This window comes from Corvus brachyrhynchos, unplaced genomic scaffold, assembly GCF_000691975.1.
Source record: "Corvus brachyrhynchos isolate BGI_N302 unplaced genomic scaffold, ASM69197v1 scaffold479, whole genome shotgun sequence".
NCBI classification, from domain to species: Eukaryota; Metazoa; Chordata; class Aves; order Passeriformes; family Corvidae; genus Corvus; species Corvus brachyrhynchos.
This window is the reverse complement of record NW_008240089.1, coordinates 382,529-404,578: the sequence shown is the minus strand read 5'-3', so window position 1 is coordinate 404,578 and position 22,050 is coordinate 382,529. Positions and strand designations below refer to the sequence as shown.

Genomic DNA, 22,050 nt, shown 5'->3' with positions numbered 1-22,050 from the left:
CTCAGCTGCCCATCCCACTCAGTGAACCCAGTTTGAAGTGAGAGGAGGAGTGGGAAGCCTCATGAGGCCAGGCTGAGCTCACAGAACTGGGGCACTGGGCTGGATTGGGAGCTGGGAGGGAGATTTTTATAAACTCTGCAACAAAATTCAGCCCTGTCACAGCTGACACAGCTGCTGTCCCTCACTCCTCCAAGGATGGGACAGTGCACCTGAAGTCCCACATCAGAGGTGGGAACAGGATGGAGGAACAACCCCTCCACCCTCCCACCAAGGAATTCTGTACCCTCCTCCTGCCCTGCCTGCCAGGGACACCAGAGAGAGCACCAGCTCCTCTGAGACCTGCAGGTAGGAGCTGCAAGCAAAGCTCTTTCTGGGAACAAAGCTCTTTTCTGATTCAAGAAGGAAGCGACTGCGGGAAAGGGTGGGAGGTGAAACCAAGAACCAGCCGGTGACTGCTGTTGATTCTCCCCATGCAAAAGGCTTGAGGTGGAAATGATGCTCCCCAGAGCCTACAGAAATGGTTTTTCCTCCAGCTGGAAGGAAGTCAGCCAGCTCCCCTCAGCACAAGCAACCCCAGCTGCACTGAGGGCACCCAACCTCCTCCTCTGGGCAAGCCCAGCAACGACCGACCTCACCTCGGAGCAAGAGCAAGAGTTCTCACCCAATCCCCCTGCTCTCCTGAAAAGCACAACCTCCTTCCTCTGAAAAGCAAGGAATTTCCACCTACCATTCTCAAGCTCTAACACACCCAAAACAAGTAATTCCCACTGTCCTGGGGAATGTCTAAGCTCAGGACATGTCTTGGAAGTGGATCAGAACAGCCAACAGAAGTGAGGCCCGAGGGCAGTGAGCTGTGATCCTGCTGCAGCACAAACAGCAGCCACTGCACTTGGTGCTCCATGGCAGGGGAGGTCAGAAGCTTTTGCAATTCCTTCTCTGCACAAGGTGCAAACCTCCAGCACAGGCAGGGCTTCAGGGCCTGTTCTCCAGCTGGCCGTGCTTGACGCGCCAGGCCCAGCTGACGCTGCAGTCGGGGGCCAGGGTGCACTGGAGCTCGATGCCAGAGTCAGGCACCTCCATGTCGTAGTGCACGGGCTGCCCCTCCTTGGTCACCAGGCTGAAGGCAGGGACGGGGATCTGTGGAGCAGAACACACAGAGCTGAGTGGCACTGAGAGTCTCCTCCAGAACATCACACCCCTCCATCACACCCCTCCGCCCAACACAAGAACAGCTCCCAGCGAGGGGCTCGTGCTTGGCAGGAACATCCTGAACTCCTCTCACAGGGAAATACCTCCCAGTTGGACTGGGCAGTGCCCACCCTGCTACCAAAGTGCCTCCCTGAGCTCTGGGCCATGGCTGGGGGGTCCTGAGCTGTCCACGTGAGCTCCTCTCCAGGTATTTTGCTTTGTGATCCTCACAAGAACAAAATCCAGAGAGAACCAACACCACTGGAACATTTTCTGGCCTGGTGCAACATCTTTTAGAGACGATCCCATTTTACACTCAGATGAGTCACAGTCCCACAGACACTCCAGAGTTTCTTTCAGGAACAGCCAAAGCAGCTCACAGAGAGGTTCACAGGAGTGTGCCAGCATCTCCAACAGAACAAGTTGGAAGCACCCCAGCCAAGCACAGCTCCTTTCCCTGAGCTGATGCTACTGTTCATGATGAAAAAGCCATATAGTGATTCTTTAGGGAGAAGGGGAAGAGTTTATAATTGACAAGAAGGATTTTTTAAGCTGCAGCACAGGTGCTTTCTAAGATACAGATCCCTGTGGTCACTCTGACAACTGGCACTGGCTTACAATTCAGGTTTGATACTAGGTTTAGGCTGGATATTAGGGAAAATTTCTTCACTGCAAGAGTGGACAAGCATTGGAACAGGCTGCCCAGGGCAGTGGTGGAATCACCATCCCTGAAAAGGTTCAAACAATGAGTAGATGTGGCACTTGGAAATATGGTTTAGTGGGCATGGTGGGATTGGTCAAAGGTTGGACTTCATATTTTGGAGGTCTTTTCCAACCCTAATGAGTCTGTGATTCAGAAAACATCCTCTGGGACCACACTCACAACAGCAGCACTGAGCTTCTGCTTCTAAAGGTGTCCTAAGGATCCCTGAACAACTCCTGGGTCTCCCTGGCATTCAGGGGTTATGAGGCTGCAGAAGGGAAGAAATTGCTCATGAAATGATGCACTGAACTCCCCCTCTGTGTCTCACCTGGCTGCTTATCCCTGTGGCAATGTCTCCCACCTTTGTCCTGTGGAAATCCCTGATGTGCAAATTTTCTCCACTTAGCAACTGGATCTGGATTTTCACTCCTGGAATGCACAAGAGATTCTTTAACTTCTGCTGAGCCACAAGGACCTCGCAGTCCACAGCAAAACTGACTGACAAGGCACACACATGGGGAAAAACTCTTTGTCATTAAGGATTTAATTTATGTCGGTCTTTTGCTGAGCATGGAGCTTGCTGCAGACAGCAATGACTCACAGAGCAGAGCTGCATTTAGCAAGAAAGCAGCTGAAGTGATGGATTAATTTGCACAATATGCCCTCAAAATTCTGGGTAGATGTTTGTGGTTATAAAACACTACTTGCACATAGAAGCTGCATGAAGGAGGGAACACAGGCTCTGTGTGTTCAGGAACTTCCCTGGATTTTACTGTGCAGACCCAGTGCCTTCCACCCATCTGTGGAAGACTGGGCCTCCTCACAAGCCATCTTTAGGGGTTGTGAGGAGGCCCAGTCTGTGCTGGCACAGCAGCTGAAGGATAAAAGGAGCTCAAAAACTCCATATCCAGCCCCTCTAGATGGTGAGAAAATGATTCCTGGCCATTTATCCCAAGTGTGGAAATGCAGACCCACCGTTGAAGTAGCTGGGAGTGTCCGTGTGCCGGCTGCGGCTCAGCAGGTTGTTCCAGCTGCAGCTCTGCCCGTCTGCCTGGCTGTTCCAGGAATGGATCCCAGAGCTCATGGTGTCCCTCAAGCTGTGAGAAGCCTTCATGGAGTTCTGCAGGAGTAAGCACAGGTTTGTCTGAGGCTCCGAAAGAAAATGAGCTGGCAGGAGATGAGCATTAAAACAAGGTCAGGAGGAAAAAGGTGGAAATCCAGAAGGATTTAAGGCTGGGCCTTAGTCAACATTTCTGTGCCATCTGGGAAAGGGAATGGATAGCAGTGCACCAGTGTGCAGACATTATCAGATATTCTCAACAGTTAAATCAATAATGAGCTGAAAAGTTGGGTGAGAAAAGAGGAGTTGTACCAATTGGCAGGAGAATTAAGCCTGAGTTAAAATATTTGTCACTTACTGACATTAGAAACACACAGGAAAAACAATTAACTGTACAAAACCAACCACAGACCCTGTGCTGCTGCAGTGTTGGGAAGGGTCTGTCCCAGTCAATCTCACAGCATCAGCACAGTGGTCTGTACCAGCCAAAAGTCAAGTTAAATGCATGGGGTAGGTGTTAGTGGGGAAAACTAAGCAGAGTCAGAGCCCACGCTGCACACCGTGTGTGTCAACAGCTGAGCTGTGCAGAACTCCCTCAGTCCTCCTCACAAAGCACTGGAAGACTGAAAAGAGAGACAAAAATAGGACACAAAGCTGCTCCCAATGAGAACTAACTCCTGCAGATGCCAGGCTGCACAAATTTGGGACTTGATGTCTTTGAAAAATGTGATTGAAGGGCTTTTGTCCTTCCCTGGTCCAACAGGGCTTATTCTGTGTTCCTCACTGGTATTCCCTACCTTCAGAACACCAGAGAGAGCAAACCAATTTAATTAAAATTGGCATTTTAATAACTAGGACTATGTATTCATTAGTATCAATGGGTTAAAATAAGTCCATGGAGAATAGATCCATAGGCTGGGAATGAATATCCAAGATTTGGGTATCTGTTTTCCTGTCCTATTCTCCTGGCTTTCCCTAACCTTCCCACTGGTGGCCATGGCCAGGAAGACCCTGCTCAGCTGCTTGGTGCAGCTTCTGCCTTCATCACTGCCTCCCCAGCTCTCTTCTCCTGCACAGACAGAGTTGAGGCTGCTGAGATTTTCCATATCCACACACTTGAAGCTTCCGGGGAGGATACAGCACAGGAGAGCCTCTGGAGGAAAGGATCCAAAGCAAACCAAAGCACAGCTACAGCCCTCAACACTGCAGTGGGCATGAGCTAAGCTTTCTTCCCAAGGTGCTCCCCAGCAAACTGGGTGTCAAAAAGCAGCAGCAAAGGTGAGAAACTCCAGATTTCCGTTGGTCACAGCTCCCAGTTTTCCAGAGGGGGTCAGCCAGTCACCTCCATCCATCCCCACTCACCTTCTCACTGGCATCTGACACAAAGGGGCTGTCGATGCTGAGGCACGAAAGCATTTGCTCTTGTTCTTCCAGAGAGTAAGGCTGGGAAAGGCTGTTCAGAAACAGTTCTGCAGCAAAAGGAAGAGAAGGGAGACATTTCCAGTGTTTCCTTCCACTCCTCCCTGCTCTAATCACAGCTCTGCAATTAACACCCCAAGCTTCTTCAGCAATATTTAATGAACATTTATATTGGTGCCAGCAAAACCCAACACACAACTCTGCCATGAAGAGGCCACAGCCAGCACTGTGACACGGGGAAACTGAGCCAAGAGGAGCTGGATTGTGCAACAACATGCAAAATAGCACCCAGAATTTCCCAGCTCTTGCCCATATGTGTCCTGTGAGATGTCACTCTAGATCCATCCACGTTATCAGGGAAAGGTCAAACTCCGGTACTCAGCTCTCACCAGTATCTGGATGCTTGTACTCCCTTATCTGGATACAAGGACTTACAAATACTGCAAATATTCCTGATAATATCCAGATATCCCATATATAACCAGCTCTTACAATGCTGCTGAGACTCAAAGCCATTTAAGAAAGAAGCTGCACACCAGCAACCCCTAAAATTCCTCATTCCTCAGTTTCCTGACAGTTGCAATTGAAACCACTTTCTTCTTAACTTGAAGCTTTCCATTCACTTAAAAAGACTAGAAAATATGGGAGAAAAAAAGAGTGAGATGTAGAGTTATACTGAGGCAATGGAACTGGACAAATCACTGATTTCCACACTGGATTTACTGCTGGTTTTCAAACTCTGGATTGCTGTTGGTAAGCAGATTCCTTGGCTGGTGGCTGTAGATTTTCCAATGCCCAGAACAAAACAGTTGCAGGCTGATTTTAACTGTACTGCTTTGCTTGACATGTGTCATCCCTTTATTTTTATCCTGGCTTGCCTCAATTTTTTTAAAAAAATGATGTTTGAACCCAAAATTCCAGATGAAGTTGGAATTCTGACACTGTTTATACAGTGCAAATAAGCACAAGTCTGAAACAAGCTGTTTTCTAAGACGTTCCTGCACCTCTCTCAGAAGGTTCCCTCCTGTTCAGGAGGAAGGAAGTTCTGTTCACTACCTTTGTGGCACATTTAATTGGTTAAGAACTATTAGTTTTGGTTGTTTAAAGGAAGCTTGAGCAATTTGGGTAATGAGAAAGGAACTATGAGCAAAATGACATCCAAGCTGAAAACCCGAAAATAACTGTCAACAGGCCAAGAGAAAGCAGCTGTATTTTTATCCTGCTTTCAAGCAAAAAAAAAAAAAAAAAAAAAGCTGAATTCCTCCCCCAGCCCAGTGCTCACCAATTTCCAGCTGCTGAAGTTCTTGCTCTGAAATGGTTGTGGCTCTTTCCACGTGGCTGCAGCTCTTCAGGGGCAGAGGAGTTGAGGAGAGAGGAGGGGGATCACAGGTCTCAGGTAACTCCTTGCCCTCATTCCAGTGGGTTCCCTCAACCTCCTCTGTTTGCTCCAGAGATGGGGGTGGTAGGACTGGGCTGGCACAGGAAACTTTGACTGACAGTTTTGGGCCAGAACCAGTCTCAGAAACTGGGCTCACTGTGGGGGACAGGGATGTCTGTGCACTGTTTTCTTTGCTCAAAGATAAATGTCTGGGCTCTCTGTATTCACCTTTCCAGGGGCTTCTCACACCTCCCACTACAAAAAACAAAGGAAACAAACAATAAATAAATACAAACATTATCAAATAAAGTAATAAAAGAGGTAAAAGTTTTCCTTTGCTGTAAGAGTTTTTGAAGTGTATTTGCTGTAAAATGCCCAGTTTCTTCAAAAGATAAAACCAGATCACCTCCACAAATTCTTGCTGTATTACAGAACCACTCAGCAGGATTAAGTTGAAATAAATTAGTGATGGTGTCAGAGGGAAGACTGAACCACAAGTGTGAGTTACAGCTAAGGATGCAATAAACCTCTGCTTGCAGTTGTGCTGCACACCAGTCTCTCCAAGTGCAGCTGACAGGAGCTCAGGCACAGCACCTGAACAAACCCACAGAGAGCTCAGCTCCTTCAGCAGAGAAGGAAGAAGAGCATGTGACAGCATACAGGAAATTATAATTTATTTGGGTGACAAACACTCGGCTGCAGGCAAAAGCCATCAACCCAAAACATGCATCAATGCTGTGAAAATGATATAGAGGACAATGAAACAGACTGGTGCTTCCCAAAGGAACAGAACCAGCAACTCTCCCAGTGGGAATACGATGGTTTAGTTACACCAGGACATTACCTTCCTCAAGGGCCACACTGGTCTTAGTTTTGAGCTCTGACGCAGATGCCCTGTGGAGAGGCTCCTTCTCCAGCCCCAGCTTAATAATCTCAGCAGTGAGAGGGTTGCAGGAAGGTGGAATTTCCCTCAGAGGAGGCGGCTCTTTAGCGATCTGTGTAACAAACAGGAAGTGAAAGGGGCTAGACCAGAGAGGCTTCATTTGATTTCAGGAAGGTTCTTCCCACCCCGAGAGCATTTCCAACTGAAATGAAAGCATTAAGTGAGACCTGAACAGTAATTTTATTACAGCTGAATGGCTCAAAAGTCACACCCAAGTCATGAGCAGGGTACAGAAGAACAGCCCAAGCAGAGCAGGCACAAGGAATGCTCAGCTCCCAAAGCAAGGCTGGCATCCTGTCAGATGCCCAGCTGGCTCCCAGCCATCCATCCCGAGGCGAGCGCTCCCTGACCAGGAATAACAAGCTCTGGCAGCTCACCTGCCTGGCACTGCAGAGAGGCTGGGTCACTCACCTTCAGGCAGAGGGGGTGGTTGTAGTACTGGGTCCAGGGGTGGCAGCCGTTGAGCATGTGCAGCATCATGCAGCAGCTGCTCCACACGTCCACCTTGGAGTCACAGCGCTTCCCCATCACCACCTCCGGGGCCATGTGGGTTTCTGTGCCAGGCACGTAGTTCCCTAAAACCATCCAGGAGAAGAATCACTGCATGCAGGCAAGAGAAGTGCTCCAATGCCACTGGTGAGAGGCCTAAGGCAGAATCCCTCTCTTTTCAGCTGAAGTGAGAGACCTGTCACCTTCATAGAATGGAATGGGTTGGTTTGGGTTGGTTTGGGTTGGGTTGGGTTGGGAGGGACCTTAAACCACCCAGTGCTACCCCTGCCATGGCAGGGACACCTCCCACTGTCCCAGGGTGCTCCAAGCCCCAATGTCCAACCTGGCCTTGGACACTTCCAGGGATCCAGGGGCAGCCCCAGCTGCTCTGGGCACCCTGTGCCAGGGCCTCCCCACCCTCATAGGGAGGAATTTCTTCCCAGTATCCCATCTTCCCTGGCAGTGGGAAGCCATTCCCTGTGTCCTGTCCCTCCATCCCTTGTCCAAAGTCCCTCTCCAGCTCTCTTGGAGCCCCTTTAGGCACTGGAAGGGGCTCTGAGGTCTCCTCTGAGCCTTCTCCAGGCTGAACAATTTGAGCTCTCCCAGTTTTTCTCCATGGTGGAGGGGCTCTACCTTAACCCAAAAAGTAGCACTGTGTGCTTTTAGAAGCCGTTCCCTCTCAGACCCATCCCTTACACACAGAACAGGGATTAAACTTCCCTTTCAAGCAAATCTGGGAGGCAAAACTTGAGCCTGATGCTAGAAAACGTACCCTTCTCTTTCAACAGCTGCATGAAGAAGCACTGTTAAGTTTAATTGTCAAAAAAAAGGAATTTTGCTTTAGTGGAGGTCAGAACTCTTCCCCACTATTTAGTGAGGTTACACAACAAGTCAGAATAGGATTTTAAAGTTTTGGTGTGGTTTCTTGCAGGGACAAAACACTGAATGCAGCATGCTGACATAATCTTACAAAACCCCTTCTAGCCTGGGAGATAAGGACCATCACCCCCCAAATTTAGGCTCATTTTGGCTGCCAGTGGGATGCCTCACAGTAATACCAATAAACCAGACACCCTGAGCAATGCTCAGCCTGGAAAATGCAGTTGCTTGCAAATCAGCCACATGTAAATGTTCAAGAGAAAGAATGAGTCAGAAGGGCAATTCTTCAGAAGACCAGCAGCAAAGCCTCACCTGTGACCAAGCACTTTCCCAGCCCGTCCGGGTGTAGGTGAGCAGAGTGGCCAAAGTCACACAGGAGGGCCCTGCTCCCATCGTCTGACAGCAGCACGTTCTCCGCTGCCAACGAGAAGGGTTCCATTAGTACCTCTGGATTAGGAGATGGGAAAAACAGTCAAAAGCACACAGAATGACAGTTTTTTAAGCCCAAAGGGTTTATTTCTCCTGAGGAGTGTCACTGGCTTAAGCAAATACAGAGCTGTAATTATCTCTGTTTATAAACCACCAATTACCTGCCCTGGAGATTCTTGTAGCCCAGTGGTGGGGCAGCCTGGGCAAACAGCCTGCCAGACCCACGGGGTGACAGGAGGAGGTGACAAATATGATATTCCCAGCAGTCTAGAACCAAGGGAAACTCTAATTTCAAACACAGATCTGGAAATCTAGTAAGTAGATCCCATAACTTTAGTAAGTAATCCCATAATTTAATCTCCAAGCAGTTTGCCTCTTCTAACAAAAAGGAAAGAAGGTACTTCAAACACTTTCCTACCTTTGACATCTCCATGGAGAATGTTTTGAGCATGAAGATACTCCAGACCCTCTAACACCTGTCCCAGGTAGCTGAGGGCTCTGTCCTCTGGCAGGCAGCCACTCTGTTTAATGAGCTGCCCTAATGAGCCACCTAGAAAGGAATCCAGGGAGTCCATGTTAGCTTATCTTTAAATTCTCCCCAGCATCATCAGCATTCCCGGTTGTTTCCATTGAAAAAATGAGATTTTCCAGGTCTGACAGCACTTATCTTCCACACATGGCTCTGTTCCTTTTGTTTATTCCCAGAGTTTTTGCTACCCACAAAACCAGGCCTTGTTAATAAGGCTTTTTGCTGAGTGTCAGTTTAACAGTGTTGCTTTGGAGCAAAAGCAACTGCTCTGTGACCAGAACAGGCATTTCTAGGTGTAACTGACCACCAGCTTATTCTTCACAGCCTGTTTCCCATGGTTCTGGCCAGAAAAAGAGCACCAGGCAATGGAATCATCTAGGTCTGCTTAGACAGTACCGCCTCTTCCAGGGCATGTGCTCCACGTGGTGCCCTGCAAATCAACAGGAAGCACAAACCAGCCCCAGCTGTGTTTTACTGGGGAAAAAGAGACACCTTGAACTGGAGTGAGGCAGGACTGGGAATTATTCCCCCCCACAGCAAGTCTATTGCAGGGATTACACACACCCATCCCCACCCACTCAGGAATTCACACCAGGAACATTCTGGATGCATCGAGGAACTAACAGATTCAGATTGGGGCAGGAGGAAGAGGAGGTCAACGTGCACTGGACAGTGCCAGTGGTGCTTCCACGGTGCTGTCCCCTCCTCACCCTCCATCAGCTTCATGAAGATGGTCACCCAGGGGCCCTCCTTGACGGCGCCGTACAGGGGGACCACGCTGGGGCTCGTCACGGCCGCGCACGTCGTCAGCTCCTCGGCACGGAAGTGTTCCACCTGCACCTACGGAAACAGGGAGGCACTGAGCAATTCCTGGGATGGAGCCTGACACAACTGGCCCTCTCTGGTGGCTGTGTGACAGCAGAGGCACAAGGATGGGTTAATTGGGCTTGATGGTCTTGGAGGTCTTTTCCAAACTTGATTCTGTGACCTTCCTTAACAGAACTCAGTGAGTGCAGCAAGAAGTGGGAACACTCGGGGTGATAAATCCTCAATGTCTAAGGAAAGTGAAGATTTATCACAAAAGATGCCAGCTTGCAATAACTCCAGATTAGAGCTGAGGACTGGTACCCTTCAGGAGGAAGGTAATTTCTGTCTCAGTCAAAAGAAAATTCTGACAACTGAACATTCTGCTTTTATAAAAGAGGAGAAAAAAAACCCCCAGGGATGGTGTAAAACTTGGCAAAAATTCAACTTCCCCAAAGCAGGAGGGAATACAAAATATGTCCACAAGCAGTGATCTGCATGGTCACCAAATTTTTAGGTGGTGTTCATCCTGAAAATGGTTAAAGAAAAACTTTATTCGCTAAGTTCAGCCAAACTAAATAAAACAAGAATTTGCTGAAGTCCAGAAGGAAAACATGAGTCATGAAGATTCTGGTGGGAAAAAGATGCATCATGTTTCTTCACTGTCAGCAATCCAGCTATAGCTGGCTTTCTTTCATCTCAATTTGGAGAGCAGGTACTTCCAACACCAGGTCTGGTGAAAGAAGGTGAACTAGTGTCCTCCTCTCACAGGCAGGCAGCAGGAACTGGGGACAGTTACTCATGGAAAATTAAATAGATCATAGAGAAGTGTCCAACTTGCATGTTAGAACTCTCTGCTTTCAGAGTGTGAGCTAAGAAGATGCATTTCTGATATAAAGAAGCATCATTTATCCTTCAGTAATTTGGGGGGGAAATGACATTTTGAAAGACTTCAGCTTCTCCTACTTTCATGTTTCCCTTTTCAGCACAACCATCCTCCTTCCTGAAAATACACCCCACAAGGAACAGCTATTTCTCCCAAGACTGTGGATTTGCCACATGGATAATACATTTAAATAGCTGCACACTGACAGGAAACAGGCTGGTTGTGTCACCACTAAATTTCACACCTGAACTGTGAGGATGCAGAATAGGAAGTAATTTCCTACGTGCTTGAGAGATGTTTGTTTCTATAGCTGACAACTGAAATGGTTAAAGAAATACACACACTGGTTTGTCTTGCCACTTACATCTTTCCACAGGGAGCACAGCAAGCTGAGCCCTGTGTAAATGGGGGAAAATGGACATTTTAAACTGAAAAATGCAAGTTACGGTTCTTTGGGCACATAATATTTTTGTACTCAAGAAAAACACTTCCCACATGCTTGTTGAAGTTTTCTAGTGGAGGAATGTGAGAAACATCAGTTCACAAGGGTGATGAAACTATTCAAGTGTAAGTTCAAATAAAACAGTTTACATTTTCCTCCTCTCCTTGCATTATCCCTCTGTCTGCATCCCTGAGGCCCCCATGGCAGCCTACAAACCAATACCCTGATCCAGGTTATATTCCACACACTTCCTACATGGTGTGACAACAGCACATCCTGGAGTACCATAGATTATAGTGCCAGCTCCTGGAAAAACACACATCCTTTGCTGCATCTGGAACAGCATCACCTCAGAACAATGTGCCAGCACTGCAGATGACACTGAGGAGATGAAAGCTGTTTTCAGAGCCTACTGACTGCCTTGGGTTTTTCCTACTCTATTCCTTTTTCAACAGGGAAATAAATACCTGCCATGCAACCGTTTACACCAGACATGGCTTGAGATAAGAATAGTTAGATAACAGACAACCCCACACAGCTGTTGCTCCCCTGCAGTCACTCACAATCATTCAGAAATCTCTACTCTTGCCTCAGCACCCAGGATCCCTTTCAGCACACTTTAGAGCCAAATGAACTTATTTCTGGCTGCTGAACTTGACCTCTGTGCACATAGAGGTCCTCCATCTGCTTCTCTCTCTGCCATCAGCCTGAAGTTTTCCCTTGGACACAACAGCAGCACTTCACCATGACTGTACAAGGTCCTTAGGAGGACCTGGGAGAAGTTCTCTCTCCATGTGCTTTCCTGTGCCAGGACCCGCCTTCTCTCACACAGAATTACCTTCTTGGCAGCACACTGAAATCCTGTCTGCTTGTCCTCTATCTTGTACACTTCCCCAAAAGAGCCAATGCCCAAGGAACCATGGCACTTGGTCCAGTGAACCTCTTCTCGGTACTCGTAATCCACCGGCTTCAGCTTCTGGAAGTCCATATAGAAAACAAGATGAAGCAAGGAAAGAGACACTTAAATGTTGAGCTGCACAGACAGAGATCAGCATTCCCAGAAGCAGCACAAGGACAGCACACCTCTAGAAATCCCAGTCCAAGATTACTTCTCTCACAGGCTTGAGATGAAACCATACAGGATCAACCTATTTGATTTCTGTGGGCTCTATTGGATCTAAACGAGTGCACCCCACCTTTGTAAAGAAAGGCCACTACGATTTGGATGGCTTTGGAGCTCTGTGTTCCTCCCTTCTCATGCAGGACATAACTACAAAGCTAAATCCTACAACAAACCAAGACTCCCATGACTAAATGCAGGCACTATGTTAAAGCTTTTCTGCAGTCAGTAGATGGAGACTGTGCCTTAGGTGTCAGTGTGAACACGTTCAGGCAGGTAAGGGACACCCTGAATTCCACAGACCATACTGACAGGGTCACACTGATTCCAGGGAAGTCCTCCAGGAGGACTTGAAGGTGTTGAGAGAGAATTGAATTCAGAAGAAGTAAATCATGTCTCTAGAATTTAAATGCATTTCTGTGTCCAGGCCCTGTGCTTGGCAAGGGACGCTGCAGGAGCTGCTGGTCCCAGCAGAGGCACAGACTGGCCTCCTGCACCTCCCCTTCTACCCAGCCCTGGTTTCTGTCACAGTCCAGCTCATCCAGAGCCAATAAATATTGCAGCCTGGCTGAATGGATTAGGCTCTTCCCCAGCAAACAGAGGACATGGCTGAAGACTGACTAAGCACAGAACCACTGCTCAGAGACAGGCCTGCGTGTCTGGTGACTGAGCACAGCATGGAGCCGGCAGTCTGAGACAGACAGGGCTTTAATCCCTGCCGAAAACAACTCAGCATCGTTATCTGGCAGCTTCAACCAGATCCAGAACCATTGAGAAACTGCAGTTATAGAAGTAAGCACATGGATGCAGATTATCCCTCTCCCAAAGCCCAGGAGAAACTCTGCCTCCCACCACCCCAGAGTGTGGCTCAGATCACCTCGTTCAGCAGCACGCCTTCATTTTCACTCGCTTCGTGGAATTGTTCCTTCGGCTCCAGCCCACCTCCTCTCCACGTTTTGGCCAGGCTGGCTAAATTTTGTGGTTCACCAAAACTCACGCTCCCCTTCAAGGCATCTACCAAATATTCTTCCACAGAAAGCTTGTCTGAACTGGTTTGCACAGACTGGTTGATGCATTTGGTGAAATTGTATTCTAGGTTTAGGCCAGATAAGCGACTGTCTTGATAGTTGAGGTCACCATGGAAGTATGTGTCCAGAGCATTCCATTTCATGGCATGGAGAGGATTGTCCACATGTGGGAAATGGGGGGGAAGGATGTTATAGGGAAAAGGATGGAGAGTCTCAGGCTGGGGAACAGTGTCCCTCTGTTTCCAAACATGATTAAGGCACTGAATAGGGCTGATCAGCTTGTGCAGTTCAGTTTTGTATTGGCTCCTTGGGGAATGGAGTTTGCCAGTGGACAAAACTCTGTCAGGCTTCTCAAAAGACAGTGGATCATAGCCCAAGTCCTTGTTAAATTCAGGAACCCAAAAACTGTTTCTGTAAAGAGTACTTTGGTGTGATTCATCCTCCTAAAAACAAAACCAAAGAGCTGAGCAGGAACCTCAGTACAGACACCCAAAATTCACCCAAGAGCTGTTAGGAGTTTGCAGGGACAGTACAAAAGGAAGGTTGAAGATTCTCACCTGGACGGGAATTGGGGTGCAGCTCTCCTGTTCTGGAGTTCTTGGACTTCTCCTGCCAGCAGCCAAAGGCTGTCCTTTCAGCTTGGATCTTTTCTTGTGCCGTTTCTTCTTGGCCCTGCCTCGGTGCCTCCCTCTCCAGGTGGGTGCCATCCTCCCCTCCGTGGCATGGGCCACATTGTTGGGGATCTGATCGAGACTGTCCGAGCGGCTGCTGGAAACCAGAACACAGCAGGGCTCTGAGATGTGACAGGGGAAGCACAGCTCAGGTGACACCTCCGACCCACAGAAAGAGAACTGGCAACTCTGCCTCCTGAGAGTCAAAGAACAAAGAACTAAAACACAACTTCTTGCCTTCTAATGGGGGCAAGTCCAAGGTGCAGGCACAGCAGCACCTCTGGCATTGTATAAAAGAAATGGTGGCGTGTGGGGGAAGCGAAACATTAAAGTGTCCCAGGGTTTACAAGTTCTGGAAGAACAAAGAGACTGGAACATGCAGTCACCGAATGGTTTGGGTTGGAAGGGGCCTCAAAGCCCATCCACTGCCACCCCCTGCCCTGGCAGGGACACCTCCCACTGTCCCAGGTGGCTCCGAGCCCCATCCAGCCTGGCCTGGGCACTGCCAGGGATCCAGGGGCAGCCCCAGCTGCTCTGGGCACCCTGTGCCAGGGCCTCCCCACCCTCCCAGGGAAGAATTCGTTCCCAATATCCCATCCAGCCCTGCCCTCTGGCAGTGGGAAGCCATTCCCTGTCCCTTGTCCTGTCACTCCAGCTCCTTTGTCCAAGTTCCTCTCCAGCACTCTTGTATGTCCCTTTTTTGAACATAGCAAAGCAGAGGGAAAAGCACTGCATCTCTCCAGGCTGTTCTGAGACAGTTTGTGGGTGATTTCTAGTGAACACAGAGATGATGAATAAATGCAGTCTAGTTTAAAAAATTACTGTAAGTAATAAATGCGTTCATAATATCAACAGCTGCTCTACTTTGAAGGAAAAGAGCTTTGCACAGAGAAAAGGGATGTCTAGGTGCACTCAAATAAAACAGATTCCAAAAGCCAAAATGTGCTGGCTTGTAAAGCTCAATACTACAACATGATTTCTAGGAATGCACAGACAACACTCCAGCTGGGGTCTGCACAAAGAGCAATACTACAACATGATTTCTAGGAATGCACAGATATACACAACACTCCAGCTGGGGTCTGCACAAAGAAATGAACACTCAAAGAGGGATATTTGCCTCAGGGTCAGAAAGCAATGATCTCTAAGGTTCCTTTCAACCCAAACATTCTGTGATTCTATCATTCAATACCAACCATAGCAGTTAGATTTTTTAAATTAAGCTCTAAGAGAAAACAGGATTTTTGACCTTCAGATGAAGCAATTTGACTGTTCCGTTGACTCAGAACAGTTCTGAGACATTTCTCTGCCTCTCCTGATCACTGATGCAGGGCACAGCCAGCACTGCTCTCTCCATCTTTTCCTGATGTTTTAGTGCCAAAAGATGCCATAAGTAGAGGTCTGGTTGGTGGCATCAGCACAGTGCCTTGAGCCTGAACACACAGCTGGTGTGCATCCCAGAAAACCCCAGAACCCACATAAAACCCCTCAGAAATGGGGCACTTTGCACTTCTTCAGATGCTTCATGGGACAACATCATAAAGCCACTGGAGAGTGTCAAACCACACACCCCACAAGGTGTCTGAAGCCACCAGGAAACAGGCAGCACCTAATTCTGTACCCCAGTCACCCATTTCAGGGTGCTGGGGCTGCCTGATGGGGCTCCAGTGCTCCAGTACGTGCCTCAGAAAGCTCCAGTATGTGCCTCAACACCAAGATATTCTTCATGAAGAACAAACAGCTCACTCTCAGGGCACTCCAGAAAAGCAATTCCCAGGCCTCCACTTGTCCATCACAAGTGTCACTGTCCCTTTTACCACTTCCAGCATCTCTGCGTTCACAACTTCTGTTGCTGATGCTGTCACTAAGCAAAAGTTCTCTCACCCCCTTTTATCCTTCCAAGAAATTAAGCTGTTCCCTTTTCTGAAGACTCCTTCTAGCAGCAGCCCAAGTTTCACACAGCTTTTCAGCAGATGGTGTAACAGTTTCAAAACCAGCAGCACAGTTCAGTTAAAAAAGACTGAAAAATTCTCCTTGGATCCTTCTACTTCAAGCCTACGAACCTTAAAAAAGCCCATTTCAAAAGAACTTTGACCATCCAGAAACAGAGGCAGAAGGCTACAAGGGCAGTAAATCTGCAGGCTTTGACAATAACACAATGCAAGGTGTTTCAGGTGGTTTGTGCCTAAACTTGTACTTTTTCCTAACAGGAAGATATTTTGGGGAAGACACATTCTTACCAGGCCTCAGACTGAAGAGCTAATTCCAACAGGAGTGCTTTTGGAAAAATATTTTAAGTGCAGAGAGCCGGAGTGATTTGGAACAAGCACAAGTCAGCAGACACAACAGTGAAGAGGGGTGTTTGTGTTAAGAGGTCTCTCACCTGTAACGTTTACTGTGGGCAATAAAGGATCTCTCTGATAAAGTGGGGCTGAACTCCTGACTGTTTTCACCTGTGTGAAAGAAAACAGGATCATCACTTGTCTTAAGCCAGGCAAAGTCTCTCCCAGTAACAACTGGACTTAAACAGCTCTACCACTGTGCTAAATGAGTGATCCAGACAATCACTGCACAGTCATGTCACACCACCCACACTACATTCTTCCTCCCCCACAATTAGGAGGCTTCCCAGCTATCTCCTGATCCCCCAGCTCTTTCCCAGATGACAGCTTTGCTTTAGTTTCCTCCTCTTTATCCCCTCTTTTAAACACCTTTCAGAAGTCAGCCAAGAACAGGTGACCCACAGGACACAGATCTGGTCGAGGTGCACGGGCCTCATGCTGGTCTGTTATTTATGCTTTATTCAGTGGATGCTGCCACATTATTAGGAGATTTCATGAGCTTCCTAAATAGAGCCTGGGATGTGTCATCAGCTCCACCCCACTTGCGATTACAAATAGATGTGGTCTCAGCTCTCCAGGAGCACCGAGGGAGTGAAATCTTATCCCTCCTTACACATTCCTTTTTCTCAATGAAGCGCAGCTACTCACATTCTGCTTGGGCAATAATAGAAATTGATGCACAGCCTCCTTCTGTTTCTTCTTTTGCTGTTCCTTTGGTGATTACATCATTCAGGATTTTCCACTGACTGTGAAAGATGACCTTCTTTGAATCTTCTACTTTGCAAACACTGCTCTGCTTTTCACTCACTGTCTCTTTCAGCCCCTCAGCAGCCGTGAGCTCCTTCTTGTGCTTGTCGGCTGGATCAGGAGCTCCTTGGCATGCAATTCCCATCACTGCCATTTCCCAGGTTCACAGAAACACTGAGCAAGAACAGAAAAACAAAACACTTGTCAAAATACTTCACAGACAGAAGCAGCTTCAAGTTCACGAGAAACAGGAGGCTCCTGAAGGTATCAGATTAATAAATAATTTAAACTAAATCAAGGTCCTGCCCAAGTTCTGAGCTGGAGAAAAGCCCTGGAGTGCCAGTCCTCCATTTCTGACTTGGACCACTGAAGATCTGAATATTCAACATTCTCATGACTGAAAATATGCAACTACATGGGTTTCAGAGAAATTTAATTCTTGGTATATTCCCTTCACTTCAAGACAAACAGTGAAACAAAAGAGAAGAAGGAACTCCCATATCACTAAACAGGAAGAATATTCATCCCCGAAAAAAGGAAAAAAGGGAAGACATGAAAGTTCTTCTCCTAGAGTGCACCTGGGGGGAATTATACTGTGCTCTCACACCACATGAATGGCCATAAACTCAGCTAATTCCCTTTTTCCCTAAGCTCAGTCATCCTCAAAGCCATTCCTCATTCTCCCCCAGTGAAGCCAGGCTCAACAGCCAACCTGACCATCCTTGGTGCTCCCTTCCTTCTTCTACATCACCAACAACTTCTGCAACCCTTGCTCAAGCCTATCAGAAGCAGAGCTCTTACAGAGTGCAGGATTCATGGAAGTTGGTGTTGGATAGAGGACAGTGACGGTGCTGGAACAGATCCCTCTGCCGGGCAGCTGGGGAGGGGATCAGCACAGGCTGTGAGCTGACCAGGAACACAAATGGAGCTCCAAACAAGTCCCAGCACAGGCCAAACCTTGGCCAATTGGCAGCACAGGGGAAGGTGGAAGGGAGCCAGGGATGGAAAGGGAGAAGCATAAACCAGCATGGAAGCAAAGCACTGAGGGACAGGATGGGGATACCCAGGGGTGAAAATCAGCAATATGGAGAGTGAGGAGTTCCCTACAGCACCAGCCTCTGGGGAATGCAGCTTTGGCTTAGCCCCTGATCCCCTCACCTTGGATTCTGGAGAGGTTAAACCAGTTGTTTCCTTATAAACCAGAATATGCTCTGTTGCCCCTTAAGTGCAGAGATCCCTCCCTTGTACCAGTCCTCCCAAAGCACAAGTATAAAACCTTAAAATGGACATTTCCACCCTAAACAACCCATGGAAGTTCAGAAACCTTGGGCATCATATACAGGCATTAAATACCACAAACCCAGGATAGGACAAGGAGGGACATTTTAACAGAGGCCAAGAAAACTGAGATATCAGCACCACTACAGGAGCACACCTCGAGGCTCATCAGCTTCAATCTGCACAAATCTTTCTTCTTCTTCTTTTTTTTTTTTTTCCTTTTTCCTTTCCCTTTCCTTTTTCCTTTCCTTTTTTCCCCACCTTGAGCAGCTGCCTGGGGCAAACAGGACATTTACTCCAACAGGCTCCTGGCAACAGAGATGAATCAGGAAAATGACAAAATGAGTGGGTGCTCCATGCCTGAAGGACCACCAAGGAAAAGGGAGGCGTTTGGGAGCCAAGTGCATGAACCTTGGTGCAGTGAGTCACCTAACAACCTGGCAGGTATACAAGGAAAGTCAACAATGACCACATTCAGTGGCCAAACAGAGAACAGCTGCTGTGCAAAAGAAGTGCTGATGACAGTATCCCACTCATTACGGGCTGTCCCGCTCCCTCTCCTCTACAGAAATTATGTCAATTCTCAATGCTGTAAAATAATCCCTTGGAGCAGCAGGAGCAGAGCCTGCCAGATGACTAACCCAGCCACCAGTGACCAAACTGACAAGTTCAGAGCTATTTTTATCCTCACTCTCTCCTGACTTGCATTAACTGTCTCTCCTTGCCCTCCCCTCACCTTCAAGGTCCTCCGGCACAAACCAATTCCCATCGCCAAAAAACACAGAATTCTACAAGTCCCTCCTAGGCTGAGTCAAAGGAGAACAGAGAAAGGGGAGAAACAAAACTGCAAGTCCTTGTTGCCCTCTGAAATGGCAAAGAATAACAAGGAAACATAACTGAGATTAAAGTCAACAAAGCTCTACTTCACTTGCAGACTCAAAGAGACCGAGGCAGCAATTGTGAGCAACGGCCTCGACCCGGGCAGAGCTCAGCCAGTTTAATGTGTGACTCAGGTCTGTGGGGCTGTGCAAGACCAGAACCTGCAAGTCCAGCCTGGTTTAACTGCTGCTGCACAATGTTGAGTCCTTGGAAAAGTCAAACACCAACTATTTTTGTGGTGTGTACAGCAAAGCACGCTGGGCAGAAGTTGTGATTAAAAATAAGCAATCAGAAATTTCAAATAGTTTTTGAAGCGTAACTCCTGCCTGGAGAAAAGGAGGCTCAGGGGGACTTTTATTGCCCTCTACAGCTTCCTGACAGGAGGTTGAAGCCAGTTGAGGGTTGGGCTCTGCTCTTGGGGAACAAGAGACAGGACAAGAGGAAACGGCCTCAAGTTGTGTCAGGGGAGGTTCAAGTTGGATATTGGGGAAATTTCTTCACTGAAAAGCTGGTCAGGCATTGGAATGGGATGCCCAGGGCCCACCCATCCCTGGAGGCGTTCAAAAAACAAGCAGACATGGCACTTCATGGTATGGCTTAGGTGGGATTTGGTTGAGGGTTGGACTGAATAACCATGGAGGTCTTTTCCAACCTCAGCGATTCTGTGATTCAGAACTGAACAGGCCTGACTCATCTCTGTGCACGTGGAGGGGGCAAAGAGAGAGACAAAGTGCTCCTGAGTCCCACTAATTCGGACACAGGCACTCGGTCTCTGCCCAGACCCCCCACACAGCCCTTCCCAGGGAACTCCAGATAAAAGGGAGCCTGGGGAGCAGCAAATGGGTCCCTGAGGATGCACAGGAAGCCCACTAAGAGCAGGATTTACCCACATGAGATGCTCTGGAGCTGCGGTTGCCCTGCCTGTTTACGTGCTCCAGGATGAGCACAGCTTCCTGTACAGACACAAGGCACAGACGTGCGACACGGGGAGCTTCACGCTCCTGAGCTGGAGGGTGGTTGTGTCCTACCCAGAACTGCTTCTCTGGTTTTCAAAACCTCCTCTCCCTCAGCCAGGTCACTTAGATACAGCTGTAATTCTCGCTTTCAATATCCCTGACTTTCTTCCTTCTGTGGACATGTGATGGGCTCGTTATTTTCAAGGCAGAAAGGGGAAGTCAGGTAATGATGCAGGAGATAAGAGTGGATACTGTACTCCTAACCCACAACGGGCTTTTGATAGCAGCCTAAAGCTTGTTTGCTCCTTATCTTCACTAAGGGTTTACTCACCTTGGGTTAACTAATGTTAGTTCCCACTGCTGTAAAACAGAAAGTGTGTTTTTACAGAATGAAAGCCAAACAGTCTCAGTTGCGCTGTGAAGGCACCACTCTGATGGCAACTCCTCCCTCACATAATGTGTGGGAGAAAGTAAAGTACTGGATAAGGTCACCTGAGACTTGTAGGGAGTCAGAATTAATGAGATACTCAAACATTATTAACGTAAGAGATAATCACATGCTTTCTGCTCTTTTAAAACCACCTCCCCCCTTCTCTAAACAGGCCCCTCTTCAGCTCTTCCATCTCAACTGGAAAATGTTTGGAGCAGGGGCCTTAAAAGAGCATTTCTGTGTTTCATGAAATCGTTGTGGGAGGAACTCAGAGCTGGACAAGAGCCATGCAAACACCTTTTCAGCACTGAACACCATAATATGGGATCCTGCTTAGTGAGCCTGGCCCCAATCCCCCTGGACAATGGCTTTTGGGAGAATTTCACTGAATGCTTTGCGCACCAGCCCATAGATTTGGTCAAAAAAGACTTGGGAAAGAGCTTTAAAATATGCATAAGACTTCCTAAGTCGACTTCACCGAATGGAGATTTCTTCTCCTCAACTGAGTGTACCCATTCAGCAGCAGTTTCACACTGACATTTAGTTTGAAAGGAAAGAAGAAGAAAAAAAAAAATGTTGTTTCAGTGAGGTTTCCCACTTCCTTATGGAGAGGAGTTCTGAGCATAGAGCACTAACTCAGGTTGCCTTTGCAGCTGCTGCTGGCTTGATCAAACACAAGGAGCATTTTTAGCCATGTTGCTTTGCTGACCACCACAACAAAGCAACAGCTGGGAAGAGCCAGGAATCTCTGCATCACTAGAGCAGGGAATGTCAACTGAGAAGAACACCACACACCTTTTGGGGACCTTCCAGTCCTAACAGCTGTCAGAGAGCATGGGAGAAAGTGCCAAGTCTGCAGCTAAAAGAACCTACACAGAGTATTAGCTGCAAAATCCTGGTGTAAAGCCATCAAACCTTGTCAAGAAACAGGTTCTTTCAAAGGAAAAAAAAAATAGATGATACTTGTTACATGGATGGGTCACATTAAAAATCTGGTTTGGTTGGGGCCCAAGGCATGTGTGTATTCATATATCCTTTATAAATATACTTTATGTATATAGGTGTGTGTATATACATATATATATGGAAGGATTCAAGGCCAGGTTGGATGGGGCTTGGAGTAACCTGGGATAGTGGAAGGTGTCCCCGTCCATGGCAGCAGGTGAAACTGGGTGGGCTTTAAGGTCCCTTCCAACCCAAGCCATTCCATGACCGTTTGTACAACGCTTTCAGACCCTGGGCACCACTTCCCTCCATCCCTGCCTCCTCACTGCCTGGATGCCACTCATGGGCTCCCCTGCCTGCCTACGTTTCAGATGGAACTGAAATTAAGACGGTTCCGTTTTTGGCCGAGGCAGTTTAAAGCCTGTTACTGCAGCCCAGGCCTGGGGTGGAGATTTAAACTGCTCAGAGCTGTCAGCAGGACAAGTTTCAGTTTGTGTCAGAAGAG

At 47.9% G+C, this 22,050-nt stretch overlaps 1 protein-coding gene across 2 annotated transcripts; it reads right to left on the bottom strand.

Moving 5' to 3' along the window:
* Nucleotides 1-465: 465 nt before the first annotated feature.
* On the bottom strand, nt 466-17,231 carry MAP3K14 (mitogen-activated protein kinase kinase kinase 14). 2 transcript variants are annotated; one of them, XM_017744765.1, is made up of 15 exons: nt 16,959-17,231; nt 16,352-16,421; nt 13,855-14,065; nt 13,147-13,740; nt 11,988-12,125; nt 9,728-9,857; nt 8,907-9,038; nt 8,372-8,476; nt 7,103-7,266; nt 6,593-6,743; nt 5,653-6,003; nt 4,314-4,420; nt 2,867-3,011; nt 2,220-2,320; nt 466-1,137 (listed from the first exon to the last, which is right to left on the bottom strand). In XM_017744765.1, the coding sequence occupies exons 1-15, from the start codon at nt 17,209-17,211 to the stop codon at nt 973-975; spliced, it is 2,817 nt and encodes a 938-aa protein (XP_017600254.1). In that variant the 5' UTR covers nt 17,212-17,231; the 3' UTR covers nt 466-972. The 2 variants fall into 2 exon arrangements, with proteins under 2 accessions (XP_017600254.1, XP_008639869.1); XM_008641647.2 differs by having other exon boundaries at nt 13,855-14,062.
* Between the last annotated feature and the right edge of the window lie 4,819 nt (nt 17,232-22,050).